At 36.8% G+C, this 16,393-nt stretch overlaps 1 protein-coding gene across 2 annotated transcripts in view; it reads left to right on the top strand.

The window, feature by feature from the left end:
- pard3ba (par-3 family cell polarity regulator beta a) overlaps positions 1-15,882 on the top strand; it is a 128,658-nt gene extending 112,776 nt beyond the window's left edge. Inside the window, exons 23-24 of one of the 2 annotated variants that reach the window (XM_026204787.1) lie at positions 4,592-4,700; positions 15,625-15,882. In XM_026204787.1, coding sequence (XP_026060572.1) covers positions 4,592-4,700; positions 15,625-15,699 — 184 coding nt within the window. In that variant the 3' untranslated portion in view covers positions 15,700-15,882. The remainder of the gene's footprint in view (positions 1-4,591; positions 4,701-15,624) is intronic. The other variant, XM_026204788.1, reaches the window with a different exon arrangement.
- The last annotated feature ends 511 nt before the right edge of the window (positions 15,883-16,393 follow it).

The following is a 16,393-nucleotide window of genomic DNA, read 5'->3' as shown; positions in this document are numbered from 1 at the left end:
CATCTCACTGTCTCGCGTTCTCCAAGTGCTGATGTCTCATCTACTTTAGCAGGGTACTTAATTACCATTCTCTCTCTCGCGTGTCGCATGACTGCTCCTAACAGCCCTTTGTTCTTACTGGCGTTTTGTGCATAATAGATGTGACTAATAAATGTTAGTGCTGATCAAACATGGAAAATAGAGCCTCACTTTCCTTGTTTAGGAGAGTTTGAGCGCCGCACGGACGTTTTTCAGCAGAAATGCTGACACAGAGTCAGTGGCGGCCAACAAAGCTGGACCCGGCTCCAGATTTCTGGATAGCATCCAGCGCTGAGGAATAGGCTTAATCGAACTAATGGCCCACCAGCCGTGTACTGTGGCCAACTCTAATTCTTTGAAGAAACTGCTGTTTCCTAACGCCTTTCCTTCTCTTCTGTGTTGTTTTCCATCACGTTGAAGCAGTAAACACTGTTAAGATGGATCTGTAGCCATTTTGCTTGTATATCTACATCTTCCCGTGAAATTAGTGGTCAGGAAGGAAGGCGTAACCCTCACAAAAAAGGGTTACAATACTGTCCAACTTTAGTGTTTCACCCTCAACATTTTAATTCCTACATAGAACATTTTTAATTATTACAGGCATAATTTAATTTTGTTTTATTTTTTATTTTATCTTATTTATAAAATATTTCCAGCTATGATATAATATATTTTCACAATTAAAAAAAAAATACAGATATGCAATTTTATTTTGTTTTATTTTATTAGTCAGTGGCTATGACTTAATTGATTTAAAGTTTTCATAAGTTGCTGATGAAAATGAACTTTGAAAATGTAGTAGTATGTGTGCTTAATAATAATAACAATAATAATAATACACATTAAAGTTGTTATTATTGTTATTTTTATTATTATTATTGTTATACTAATAATAAAATCTTAATATTATTTTGTGTATATATAATATTTAATTTTAATAGTCAGTGGATATGATTATTGAAATTTTGGCTTTGACAGTTTATATGTTCCTCATATAAATGTAGTTAAAAATATAGTGTTGGTATTATTTTTATTATTATTATTATTATTATTATTATTATTATTATTATTAATTGTTATAATTGAAATAAAATTGTATAAAATCAAGCTTTATTTTCAAGATGTGTATCCAATCAATCAAACGAATGAATGAAAAGCTCTTTGTATCTCATTTCCAAGAGCATTTCCTGTGGTGATCTTGTGGCCACACACACATCTCTGACAGCCCTATCAAGACCGAGCAAGACTGCGTAATTGAACAGTGGACATATTCATTAAGACCTCAATGGCAGGTGTGTTTAGAAAAGGCTGTCATTTCTGATTGCAGGCCTGTGTGGTGGCATCCAGCTGGAAAAGATGGCAGCCTGTTGTCAGATCTCATTATACAGCACGTCCTGCAGAAATAAGATAGAGGTATAGAGATGAATTAAACGGGAAGCGGAGAGAAGTGCGTCACAGTTTCTGCCATTACCTGTGTGTCAATATCTATTCATTCATGGATTATTTGGCTGCCTGTGTTGACAGCTTCACCGTCAGATTGTGGATTAATTTCCCCGTCTACGTTATCATATTCGTTAGTTAGTGAAAACTGATTCAAGACCAGCATTCCTTGTCAGAGAGTTGAGAAATATATGGGATTTTGCTATTTGCTATTTGCTATTTTACATGAAAAATAGTTCTTAACCAATCAGAATCTTGGTCAAAAATCTTGGTTTTATTATATGTTTAAAGGGGGGGAGGGGGAACAATGGTGTTTCATGTATTCAGAGTTGTTCACAGTGTTAAAGAGATGGATTCTCATGCTAAACATGGCCAAAGTTGTAAAAAAATAATTTGGAAGAATGACTGAGAATTTCTGTGCCCAAAATCTTACTTCCGGGTTGGTACAGGTTTAGGCTGGGGGTTTTTTTCGATCGTGAATCTAATGATGTAGACGAGAGTGGAACTCCTAATATTAGATTTTCTCTCGGAAAAGCGCGCCTGCGCACACGACGGGAGGAGAGCGAGACCACACACATCAAATCGTCGATTTGTTCAAGAATGTATCCAAATAAGTGCGTTTTTGGATGTGAGGGAAAGTTTACCGTGTTCAGCTTCCCCAAGAACTCAGCGTTACATGAACAGTGGATGCAGTTTGTTTTTCCGGGGCAGCAAAGGAGTGTACCAAGTACCTTTCTCATTGGAGTGACGAATGTTTTATAACCAAGGCCCGAGTCGACGCTGGATTAGCACATTGTTTGCTATTAAAACATGGAGCCGTCCCTGTGATAAAAGACCCCATTCATCTAAGTACAACTGCATCAGATTTCTGTCTTTTGTTGGAAATCAGCACATAAGTGAATATATGTTCATGGAAACAACACAAAACATCAGTATTATAGCTCTGCTCACAGCACGCCTCCAGGAGCTCGGCTTTTTCTGGAGAGAATCGGAAAGCTGGGTTTTTCTTTTATAAATCTGATAAAACTAAGGAAATTTTGAATATATGAAGGATGCAGTACGACTCTTTAGGTACTCAAGATTAACATGAGATTAGGTGAAACCGTGTATGTTATGTACCATTAAAAAAAAATAAAAAAAAATAAAACTTTATACCTAATTTATATATTTTATTTTAAAGTATAGGTTATTCGCAAACAGTTTTTTCAACCAAAACTATAGACTCAAACAAGAACATGTTTTATAACTTTTATTACACAGTCCAATTTGACAAATAATGTGAAAAGTGTACAATATTTAGTTTTTTATTATTTCTTATAATTAATCAAATTTATTATATTATCACATTCTAATTCAATGTAATTAAATGTATTTAATTGTTAATGTATTTGCACATGTAATTATAATTGAATATGTAACTATGCAATAAAATAAATGAATTAACTGCCTACCTAATTGTAATGCAATTATAAATGTCAATAAATATATTCCATTAATTATTAATTTAATATTTACAAACAGTTTGCTCCACCAAAATGGTCATCTAACATAATTATTTTCCTATTCTCTCCAGAAATGTTTGAATGAATTTTTTTATTATCTGAACAATATATATATTTTTAAATCGACTACGAAATAAAAGAAAATATTATAGAATATTTAATCTATCAATTGTTAGATTTTATAATATTTATTTTTTTAAAATATTTTAATTGCATATTTACACTATAAACTATTTATACTATAAAATAGTCAAGTGAAATTAAATGACATATAAAAATAAAGTCTTACCAAATTTGGTATGGAGAGGGTAAGAAACCTGAGTGATTTAGACCAAATGGGAGAGCAGACATCTCTCACATTCATGGCTAGAGCTCGCACATGCTCAGTTAGCACTGCATTCTGTTGCTCAACACGTGCACTAATTAGCTTTACTCAGATGTAACATAAACGGGTAAATCACAGCAGGAAACGGCCACGGTCTGTGATGATGATCTCAGATTGCTCTGTTTGTCTCAGAGAGGGAAAGGTAATATCTCCGGCTTCGCTCGCTATCATGATACACTAAATGAACTGGCGATGACAGTCGCTCTCTCGTTTGTGTGCATTTAACCATCCATATAAATGTGTGGTATTTTCTGCAGCACGTGTGCACTGTATTCTGTTTCCCCATGTTTCTTCAGCCAGTCCTTCTAAAGCACTTCAGGTCGGCTCCAGTCCTGTAACTAATATGAATATGATGCATACATGCTCGACAGGAGCTAATTAAACATTGATAGTGTTTCTCATTCAGAGGGTCATGTGCACTCTCAATCAGAATGGCAGCTCTAATTGCGTTCTGTGGGATTAGATAATGGATGCTGTTCCTGCTCCGCTTGTCCTCCGCCAGCTGCTGGAGAGCCAGAGATCACTGCCTCCAGTATTTTCAATTATTTTCAAGTTGCCAACATCTGTGGAAGAAGTTTCTAGAAAGTTATACATGTTCTTTTGGTACAGCTATGTGTTTTTATAGCTGCATATTCTAAGTAGATGTAAATTTGTGTTAGGGGTGCTGTGGAGAGCAAATTTGATTGGGAGAGATCTCTCTCTCTCTCTCTGTGTATGGTTAATTAAGTGGTGCTGTACTATTCAGTTAAAGTGAAAGTTGAAGCTGTTTAAATGTTGATTTTATAATGCCAGTTCTGCTCTGAATCAATCCATGCCCTTAGGTTACATGTGTGTTTATGGAGCTCACAGATGGATAATTCAGGGCACTGAATTTTACATCAAGTGCAGTTTATTTTAGCTGCATTTGATTTAGAAATCCGACAAACTGAGTTGCATATTAAACACTCGTCAAACAAAACACTTCTCAAAAGATGAGAGATTTACTGTAGTATACATAAATACTGTTCTTGCTGTGGTGACTTATATTTGCTATTAAACATCCCCTTACTTTTCATTCTCATTTGTTTACATTTTTATCTGATGAACTTTTATTTTATAGGGATTGGTGTTGCATATCCTTATATAATATTTTAGAATTCTTCTTTTCTTTTGCATGTTAATTAATAATGCTTAATGTCGCTGAATGGATTGTGTTTGAATGGAGCGCGTCTCTTATCTGTTTCGTTTCTTCATCTGTGTGTTGCAGTAATGAAGAGCGCTTGCAGCAAATCAGGAATCAGCTTCAGCAGGTGAGACCGGCTCCGTCCTACGATGACCTGAGCGCCCGAAGACGACCGGAGTACGACCCTTCACGAGTGAGTACTGCGTGCTGTCTTGCTCTCTTTCTTTCTCTGTTGTCAGACAGGAAGTGACAGACTGAGGTCTGGCGGCTCTCTCAGGCACTGATTCAAAGCTCAGATTATCGGGGTTCATCTCGCTCTGTGTTTCGAGCCAGATCTAAAGTACTCAGACTAATCTGTTCATCTGCTCAGACTCAGCAGGGATCTGCTCACTGCACAGCACTGTTTTCCTGCTCACTGGAATAATTATTATAATGTGATCATTTAATACTACAAACCTAATACCATATTTTGTGAGCTATCGTATTGTTCGGTTTTATTAGAAAATGCAACATCCTATAACATTTCTACGTACAGGAAGTGATATCACTTGCACCCTTTCTACGTCAAGATGGGTAAATAATCCCATTCCATGTCCCTTTTTTTTTTTTTTTTTTTTTTTTTTGCTGGAAACTAATTTTCTTATGATCTTCCTTTCTTTTTAAGAAATAAATTCATTTTTGAAGTGTTTCAAGCCCAGTTTTGTGCCACTTTTAAAAGTGCCACTCTTAGACGTTAATGTGTTAAAATGAAATTGTGTGCATCTGTGAATTCTTTAGCAACTTTCAGAGCTTTCAAACCCAACTTTGAGTTGCTCTTTCACCCTTTAATCATGTCAGTTTCTCTTTTGCTCTGCCCTGCAAACTATATAACAACCACTTATTTCCATATATCCCCACCTTTCTATTTCCACCCCTTTATGTCTTTTTTTGGAGAAGGTTTGCTGTGAAATTGAAGGTTTGCTATATTTGTGGTATGCTCTGCATGAACCCACATGTATTTTTAGATCCTGATGTTGAGTAGTTAGCATGTTCTCTAGGTAGTAGTTTGTGTGGGTGTGTGTGTCGCCCAGAGCTTTAAGTGATCTGACCCGTCCCTCCACATCCTGCACTTACACGCTGCACCGCTGGGCACACATGCAAATTCAGCTGCAATAATCCTCCTAGCGTCATGTTTTTTTTTTCATCTATACAACAGCAGTACGTCTCAGTATCATCTTGGTCTTAATGTGTAAACCGAGGGCTGTTTATCAGCAGAAACTCCCACAAATCTTTTGCTTAATAAATAACTAAAGCACTATTAATAAATAACTCTTTGGATCATTAAAGAAGCAAGATATGCACATCTCGCCGTCTGATCCCCGCATTTGTCTCATTTGGTGGCCTCCTCCCACTGCATTATGGGAATCTGTCATTCATGCTGATGATGCACAGACATGAGTTTCATTAGCACTCTCTTTCCAGCCATAAACATAAGACAGGCCACAAAGATGATTTATCTTTCCACAGCAATAGTGATTTTAATATTCTCTAGAGTTAATTTAACTAGATTAATGCAATTAAAACAATAGACAATTGCACACCTATTTATTATTTTTTTAAAGATGAATCATGATTATCATGTTGAAAAGAATAGTTCAACTATATTTAACCGTTCCCTTAAAGGGATAATTTACCCAATTGTCATCATTCTCCCATGTGTCCCTCCAAACCAGTTTTATTTTAATATTATTTATATACTATTCTATTATAGTATTTATTCTTCTTTTTTATTTAATTTTTATATTTAATTTATATTTCTGTGTAGCTATATTTATTACATTTTAAGAGTTTTAGTACTTAAACTTTCAGTTAGTTGCAATGCACTGGAGAGTTAATGGGGTTCAGTGTTGCCCAGTGTCGTCTTTTGTACTCGTCTGAAGAAAGAGAGTCAGCAGCAATGTAGATGCTGACAAATGTTCATTTCTGGGTGAACTGTACCTTTTTGTGTTAAAATAGTATCAAAAACACTTGTTCTGCTTGCTTGCTACCTTTTAACAGTTTTTGCCCTCTTTTTGCATCTTGCATAAAAAAAATAATAAAAGACAAATGGGGCAACCAATATGATGTTATGAAAAGTTACAGTGAGAGATTTGAGATTTATTATGCATGAAAGACAATAAAATATGAATAGAAACCTGCTGAAACAGTAGGAAAAGAAGGGGAAAAGCAAGACGGAACCACCGAAATGAGAAAATTGTACAATTACGCACAAATCCCTCCTAGAAATCACAAGGTTTGAAAATGGCAAGAGTGTCAGTCAGCCTTCTCTTCTGGGCCACTTTAAAACAAAAACTCGATCTAAATTGGAACCAAGGCTTTTTTTTTAGACGCACTTATTGGATCCCTGAACTCTGTCATTACAGCGCCCGGAGCCATGCTCCCGTCCACCCAGATGTCCTGCACTTCATTTCCAGAGATTGAAGGTTGTGTCCAGGGCTCAGCAAAGTTTACAATTATAGTTTATATGATTACACACATCTGCTAAAAAAGCCAACTTCATTGAGAATTTCCAGGAACGACTGGTTGAAAAATAGAAGCTCTGGTGCTGGAAGGAAAGTGACGTGTCCAGTGTCTGATCTTCCTTGCATGGAACACTTTTGTTTTTGTTAAATGGTCATAGGTTAGAGTTAGAGATTTTGATGGTTTTGCTAAATTAGTGCATGCAGTTTTAATGCATTGAGGCAAATTGACATCACATGTGTTCTAAAACATGGTGTAATGAATAATCCCAGTTTTAGTGGTAGATCATATTGCATTCCTTTTGAAATTCAGCTATTACATTTTCATTATTCAACTTTTCATTACAATTCTGTATGAATAATGTTAGGCTATGTAAATATACTCTTATTCAGACCAATCTAAACTATATTTATGGCCGGCATTAAACATATTTAATTAAAGTAATCAGACGTTGCCCTAGTTATATTGATGAATGGTCCAAAAAAGTAATTCTGCTTTTTCCATAGACAATCTTCCACTTTCATGAAGCATCGCAAATGTCATAATCAGATTAGTCTTACATACGCTTTTAAAATGCTTTGCAACCGATTTTGACATTTTAGAATTTGATAGAATAGAAGTTTTCTATTGAACGCTTGTTGTTTTTTTGTCATTTGCAATGTTTTGTTGAATCAAAATTAAATACACAAGCCAGTACCTTTCTTTTCTGTTGATTTGTTCATACCACTTTATCAATTTCAATGTTGTGATTTATCTTGGAGACACTCTTAATGGTGACTGTAGAAGAGCAGCCCTAGTATAAAGATTTAAAAATGTTCGTGCATTACATGAAGTCATTTCTTTATTGAAAAGTGGCAGTTTACTCAGAAATAGATGAATGAAAATGTGAAATGAATAGAAGAAAGACGAATGATTGCTGTCAGAATAACAGAAGAAATGGAGAAGGACGTTCAGGCCAACATAAGGACTAGCATGTGGCATAGCCGCGCACACACACACGCAAACACAGCAGGGACTGTGGGGTATGATTCATTAACAACAGAAGAATTTAATTGGATTACAGACTGGTGTGTGTGTGTGTGTGTCTCAACTCATCTATGATCTCATACTCGCACAAAAGGGCTGAACCAGTAGAATTTTTTTGACCAATGCCGGGAATAATTATTAATTTATTATTAGTGCAACCATCACTGTCACTATTGCTTATATTAAGGGTTGTTGAACTAACCCCTAAAGGTCTGTGCTGTGGACAGAATATTGTGTGACTTCTTGAGAGGAAGTATGTTGTTACTCCTAAAAATGATCAGGAATTCGGGGTTATGTCTTGGTTGCAACCTGTGCCATTTTTTGTTGACCAAGTTTATTTTGTGATTTCATGGTTTTTTGGACCTGTACTTGGGAGATGAAGTTGGGAAAGTTTCAACATACAAAAATAAAACACTTCTCCAATGCTTAGGCTGTATTGTAGATATATTGCACATTTCTATTTTTTACAAGTCATGCTAATACTTTTAAACTGAAGCAAGACCAGCAGATCCAGAGCGAAATGCGAAAAGCAGCTTGCAATGACAGAGAGGAAACAGGACAGATGCAGAGAACGAAAGAAAAGAGACAGAAGGAGAGAGAGCGAGAAGATGGAAAATTAAGACGGTTGTCATTCTGATTGTTATCCTCTCTTCCTCGCAACAGAACAGCTTGAGACGAGCATCCTGGCCCTGTCAGGTCTAATTAAGCCAGCATCTGCATCTCCAAACGCACGCGCCTGCTTGACGGGCAGCCGTGACGGCCAAGTGTAAAAGATTGAGTGACAGCGACTAGGTGGCTCTCCAAAGAACCCACAAATAATCCCAAATCCTTAAACCAGGTGCTTGGCATGTCAAAACATATCAACATGAGCTCACGGAGATAGATTAAGAGTGAAGGAAAGCAAGAAATGCAAGGATGGACGGGGAACAACAGGCCTTGACTCATTTTTGCTCTAGCAAGCAGGTCACACCTTCACCGGCAGGTCGAACACGAGTGTTGCAGGAAGGCCAACTCATATCACAGAGCCGTAGCCTTTGTTTGAGAGCAGGAAACCATGGTCGGGAATCTGAATGAAGCCACTAAAACAAAAAGGAAAGAGCGGTGGGAGGGAGCCATCAAGAGACCTCAGGGGAGAAATGAGCAAGGACAGAATAATAACCGTGTCCCTGATTCTTTATTTGGACTTAAAAATGTTTTGCACTTTGGTGGAGGGTTATGGCAGTTTAGGAGTAAGCAGAAAATTTGATTCATAAAAAGCTTTTAATACAGTTTTGACTTCCCTAACATTTTCTTCTTTTTTTCTTTTATACAGTCGAAAGGTGTCAAACACAGAGCCATTCAGAAATGAAGCAAGCAAGCAATCATTGAATCACTCACCCGATTCATTCAAAAGCACTTAATCAAGAACTGGTTCGATGAATTACTTTGCATTCTAAAATATGGATTCATTTCGGAACTTAATTGAATCACTTAACAGATTTACTCAAAAACTTAGAATCATCCAGAAACAAGCACCACAAACACACTAGCAACAAATTATTAAAAAACACGTATTAAAATCACTTATAACATTTTAGCAAACATCTGCAACACCCTAGAAATCAACTATTAACAACCATTCAACCACCTAGCAATGATGCCCTAGCAATCCCTCAGAATATCCAAACAACCACATAGAACATACTAGCAACCGTATTCAACACCTTATCAACATTCTAGAAGCTACCAATTAACAACCACCTAGTAATGCCCATGAAAAACACACCAACCACCACACAGAACTTCTTAGCAACTATCTACAACACCCAAGAACTCATGGAGAATGCCTTAGCAGCAGTGTTAATTTTGTTAACCAAGACGACGATGAAAAATATTCGTTAACAAACATTTTTCCCGTGACTAAGATGAGACGTTGACGAGGTAAAAATAATAACACGAGACTGGAATATAATGTTATTTTGAGGACATTCAAAATCCATCCTATAGGCTATTGTCCCTGTGTTTGTCACTGGGTTGCGATCGGATAAGGGCCGTTGTCATATCTAGTAAGTATAGCAGCAGCAGTGGATGGATAAACTAATAAAATGCAAACTAGCGATCTGAAACAATGGCCTCAGCACCCGAAGGGATAGGGATAGGTAACCAGACGTCCAGTTTTTTTCGGGAGTCACAATTTTTCGATTAAATTAAAGTTAGTGCAGGCGGGATAGGTGGAATCGTGCTCATAAATGTTCTCTCTCGCGCGTGCATGCTCCACTTCCTCAGTTCTCATATACAGCACACGATCAGTTCTCAGCATTCAAATACACACAACAGTCCAAATGTTTATCGTGTAGAGTACCTCAAGTAAATACAGTAGGTTATGGATTAAGTGAACATGTATGCTTTCCATTTTAAGAGAACAGCATTCCAAATAAATACCTATCTGTCATTAATGTTAACCAACAAAAGATGTTAAATAAATGTATACATGTTAAGTAAAACCTGCTGTAATCTGAAAAATGAGTTTAATTTGTATCTCTGTTTTATTTGTCTTATTATGCTTCTTAATAAATATATATAAGTTGCTAATTTTTTTAATTTATTCAAGTTTTCAAGTTATTGAATCACTCAACCGGTTCATTCTGCGACACGGATTGATTCAGAAGCACCACTTCTGTGTGGTTTTGCATGGAATTGTTGTTCTGTATAATGTTCAGTGTTACAATCAAAGAAAATGTAGTTGATGTTAATTAAAGGACAAGTCTATTCATGTCATATCCAGTCAAGTTTCATGTGTAATGTCATACAAACAGTGGGTCACACATCACTTGAGTGCTAGATGGCAAAAGCAGCTCTCTTGCACTGAGTTGAGCTCGATACATGAAGAGGTCATGACCAGCCTCCTACAACCTTGTGTCTAAATTACCCTCTCAAAATGGTTCCACCATCTGCTGCTAACAAGCCTGGGCCGTCTGGGCGGCACGACCATGGTTTCTCAGGGCACGTTAGAGGGCATTGGGCCATGACAGCACTACATCAAAGATCAGAATACCACACACACCATGGCCATGGAGACGCTAGGGAGAGAATCATCAGCGATAGAATCACGGTCTGTTTAAGACCTGTTTGTTTTAGCACTGAAGTGGAGTATGGCGACGACTTGGTGGAAACTTTGAAAAAAGTAACCTGTCTACCTTGCAGTGACTTTAAACAGTGACTTGAACTAAAGCTTTGCCAACTAAATGAGCCTCATCTAAACCAAACTAAACCAAGATATTGTGTTCAGTAGATGATTTGTTTAAATAAACACTTACTAAATCGGGAGTCATAAAAACCTGCAACCTCCAAGCAGCTTCACAGTATGTTTTCATAACTTGGTTAAAAAAAAAAAAAAAATACAGTTTGGAAAAATTCAGTAGGTAATGGAATTCTGGGAAATTAAGTGATCTTATGTAAACTGAAAGTTAATTTACTAAATATAAAGAAATATATACATTTAAGTTAATGTGTCTTGGTGAGATTTTAAACAGGTCTATCTCTCTATAAGGACTATACAACTCCAACAATTTTAAAACTTAATTAATAAATAAACAAAAATAGCTTGATAGCAGTTAAATAAATTTCTGGATTTTCTTTAAACACATGAAATTTTTATTGGAATTATCAGTATAATTTACTGATAAATATATTTAATAAAAATAATAATCTTGGTAACATTTTAAACAGATCAGTCTATTTTTATGAACTGAATCTTAAACTTATAGACTTTTTATAATAGTTTAAAATACACTTATTCCAAGTTGTTTTTTATTTATTTTCAAATCTTTATTCCACTTCCTTATTTTCAAATTGCAATTTCTGCATCCTATTCACAACCACAATGCAGTTCAACTTCAACGAGCTGGAGAAGAAGCTGTAGTTTTTTTTTGTTGTTTTTTTTTTTCATTTGGAAAATGTGCTCTTATTTTATAATGAAGTGCCAGGCTGTTTTACTTGCTTTCCTAGCTGTGGTGTATAAAAATAAGCGTGTCCGGTGCAGTGTCTGCTACACACACACACACACACACACACTCAGCCGAAGTGATGAAGCACAGCAGAGGTTTGGGGACATTGCTCACAGCTTGAGTTTCTTGTGGCAAATGCTGAGCACAGTTTGTGTTTGTTGAGAAGTGTGATAAGCTTGTTGGAGTCCAACCACAAAACTTCTATCCTGTCTTTTCCCTCTGGAATAAAGTTTGACTCTGAGCCCAAATCAATGGAATCTCATTACCAAAAAGTAATGATAAAGAACAAAAGTTACTGAGGACTTTAAATTTGCTCCCGTCAAGTTAGTGGAATGTGCGTTTGTCTAATACACAACCAACATGCGTATAATACACCACCATTCCTGATTTATTTTAAGGAAATGGCAATTTTATTCTGCAAGGATGCATTAAATTGTCCTAACGGAACTGTAAAGCCAGGAATGTTTGAGCAGCAAATCACTATATTAAAAGTACTTCTGAAGAATCATGAGACACTGAAGCCTTGGAGTAATGATGCCGAAAATTCAGCTTTGCATCACAGGAGTAAATTACATTTTAGAACGTATTCAAATAGAAAACTGTTATTTTAAATTGTAATAATATTTCATAATATTACTGTATTTACTGGATTTTTTAACAAATAAATGCAGTCTTGGTGAGCATAAGATACTACTTAAAAAAAAAAAAAAAAAAAAACACACAAAAAAAAATATATATATAACAAATCTTATTTTTTTTAAAGGTGGTGTGTATATACAGTATATATTTAATTGTATGGATACAATGTTTTTTTGGCATTTTATAAATTGTATATTATTCAATTACTATGTGTAGTATAGATGTTTATTGCCAAGCATCTTTGCATATATTTGTAGGTTTTTTTTAGGTGACCTTGTCCTTCATGCTTTTCATGTGCTTCTCTGCGTTAAATCAAACTCCTCAAACGCATGCGTCTAATCTCCCTGCATCTGTACGCATGAGTGGCGTATGCCTATTTGTAAACGTTTACACGTTTGTTGTGGCGAGTGTTTGCAGTCTCAGTCGAGTTCACTGGTGTAACATGCACGTTTCTCAGATTCCCAGCATTCACAGCAGAGCACGATTCCTTCATCCGTCCACACAGCCGTTTTGATCTGATAACAGCACCGCAAAGACTCAACTGGTTTTTGGCAGCATGGTTGCCATGGTGCCCCATTGCCCCCTACCCCTCGCCTTTGGTGAGGTTTAACAGGGTTGAGCAGGTTTTGTTGATCCTTTCTGACCCCACAGGGTAAAACTCGCCCGGACCACCAAGCCTGTCATGGCAAAGTTTCAAATTCTCTCTCTCAATTGGAGTCAAGCGTCTGGCAGCAAGCCCACGTCTTGTCCTTTCTGCCTAAAATGCTAATTACCCGCTGAAGATCAATCGCCTGTGCCCGAGATAACATCTGTGGCCAGTGAAGGGAAACACGTGGGTAATGTGGAGGATCCAAAAATCGCTGGAGTCTCTGGTGTTTTGTAATAACCGGCCCTATAAGGAAGCAACATGGTAGCATTTAAACATCCTGCCATTTTATTACTTAAACAAATATGTGCATTTATTTCAGATGTGTTTTACATCAGAGGTGTTATTTTCCAATATTTTAAATCTAGCTTGACCTCTACATTGGAAACTTGGGTCTTTTCTACCAATAGTGCGATCTGATCTGTGGAGAAAGAAAAGTTGGAGAGAGAAGAGACAGAATAAATATTTCCATCTGTGACAATAAGCACATGACTGATCACCTGTACGTCCAGAGTAGACGGAATAAAGAATGAAAGGACCAGAGGAAAGCGAGGAATTGTTATCGTTCTGATCATTTGGCGTGCCCAGCGGTCTATCATTCCCACAATCATCTCTTGCTTCTCTAAATGTGACCTTTACGCCGCACGCACTTCGTCATCTCTCTCTCTTACTCTCGCTGACATTCGATCCCTGCGAGACACCTTTGTGTTTAAAGATCACACTTAGCATGCAGGGTAGTGCTCAGGGCCGCCATTACACGCGGGAGGACGTGCACTTATAAATGCCTCATTGAGACAAATGCCACCATTTTCCTCACATAGTCCCCAGAAATGAGCTGCCCTTCTTTACATAATGCCTCTAACCTTCATCTGTCAGGAGCTGCCACACGCAGCACTCCCACAATCCCACTGCGGTCATATGAGACTACTGTTAAACCCTGCCATGTGTGTCTAACACAAGTTATTTCTCTTACACAAGCTTGCAAAGTCTTGGAATAGTCGCGTAAGCTTTAATTATTCATTGTCCTCATAACAAAACCATTGGAGATGTAATGGGAAAATAATGCAACCAATTTGCCTTCATGTTTGCAGAGGCAAGAAAATGCATTAAAAATCAAGTAACATCTTTGTCATTGGCAGTTTGTGTTCTGCACTTTGAGGGTCGTGCTAACTTGAAGTTAATAGCTCATACTGACAGTAATTATAGTATTAAACGGGGTAATTCATGAATCCTGCATATATTAAGTATAACGTTATAAAGTATGGGGGGATGGGGTAATATTACACCCAGAGGGTGAGGAAAATGGTCATGAAGACTTTCTCTGAACTGACCTCTTTTTCTCTACTAAATCAGTCAAGCTGCATCATTTGTCTCTCTTGTTTACTCCTTTCTCCCTCTCTTGCTCTCCCTGATTTATAGTCGTCATACAGACATGATGTGAATTGATCTATCTTCATTACATATTCTAGCTTCAATGCACACTACAACTCTCAAGCTTATCGCCTTTTGATGTTTTAAATCGGAGTTTGAGTTTTCAGCAACAAAAAGTCCCACGTTGTAGTGTATGTGAGACACCGCGACTAGTCAATGGAACCAGATTTCAAACTTGTTTAAGGTTAGGTTAGGATTAAACATATTTAACTTTTTTCCCAAGTCATAAACCTGTTAAACAAAAGCCTATTGGTTTCACTCTTCACGTAAACAGATTTCTTCTTGTATGCTACTGCTCAGGAATTTGGAAATCTAAACTTCTATTCAGCAATAACACATTCCATTGATCAAAAGGGACAGTAAAAACTTTTAAAATGTTACAAGATTTTATTTTAAATAAATGCTTTGCTTTTGAACTTCCTTTTTGCCAAAGAATCCAGACAAAAATATATAATAATTAAGCTGCACAACTGCTTTCAACACTGATAATGATATGTAGCGGAGTAATGATGGCGTAATAATGAAATGATGCTGGGAATTCAACTTTGCCATCACAGGAATAAATTACCTCTTAAAATACATTTAATATAGAAAACAAAAACTGTAAAAATATTTATAGTATTATTGATTTTGTTGCCTCTTAGATCAAGAGATCACAAACCTTTGAATGGTTGTGTATATAAGTGCAAATCTTATATGTGTGTCTCTATACATTTTTACATTAAAAACACAGACAAATGAAGTATAAACATTCTTTTCATGATGCACTGGTTTTTATAGTCACTAATGCTTTCTTCCAGTTGTTGAAATTACACTCTTCACCTTTAAAACCACATCTAAATGTCACATTAGATTGTGACAATCTAATTCGATTTCTCTGTGCTCCACAGATCAGAGGGCCTGATCTACGAATGGTCCCCAGATACAACAACTCTGATCAACTGTACGCCTCCGTGCCCAGGTAAGCCTGCGTTTGTGTGTGTATTTTCTCTTGTGCTTAGGTTTGCATGTCCTTGTACCATATGCTGGACATATGTGGCTCTGTTGGATCCAGAGAGTCAACAAAACAAGACTGGGGAAGGTGGAGGGGACTTCCCTTCCTTCACACACACGCTCAGTTTAATCCTCTTTCAGCCCCCTAATTAAATCATGAGTGTTTGCCTTCCGAGTGCTTTTCTCATCCCGTAATATTCACCTGATCTGCTCTCAGAGGACCGGGATCCAGACAGGAAGCTGGGAATGCTATTCTGGCTCACATCCCAGATTCTTAAGTGCTTCAATCATTCTCCTTCAGGAACATACACAGAAATGACATGGCTCAACTGTGGCCTTCAGAATATTGGTAGCTCACAGTAGCTATGTTTCCATCCACATATTTTTATGCATATTTTGGATTATAGCATAAAAAACTGCTGGATGGAAACCCCAAGATGCACTTAAATTCTAAAAATGTGCATTAAAAAAATATTTACGCACAACTGAGTAGGATCAACTTTTTATCCGATAAGAAAAAAAATGCGCATAAACTAAGATGGAAACACATTTACCAAATAAATTCCACCATGTGCATTGAAAAAGTCATGTGACTTTGCGCTATGAGATAGGATAACTTGGAAAAACCAGCAGACCGATCTCGTTCACAGCATCTATATGTTGTTT

This window comes from Carassius auratus, chromosome 26 (assembly GCF_003368295.1).
Source record: "Carassius auratus strain Wakin chromosome 26, ASM336829v1, whole genome shotgun sequence".
Lineage (NCBI taxonomy): Eukaryota > Metazoa > Chordata > Actinopteri > Cypriniformes > Cyprinidae > Carassius > Carassius auratus.
This window is presented reverse-complemented; position numbering and strand designations above follow the sequence as displayed.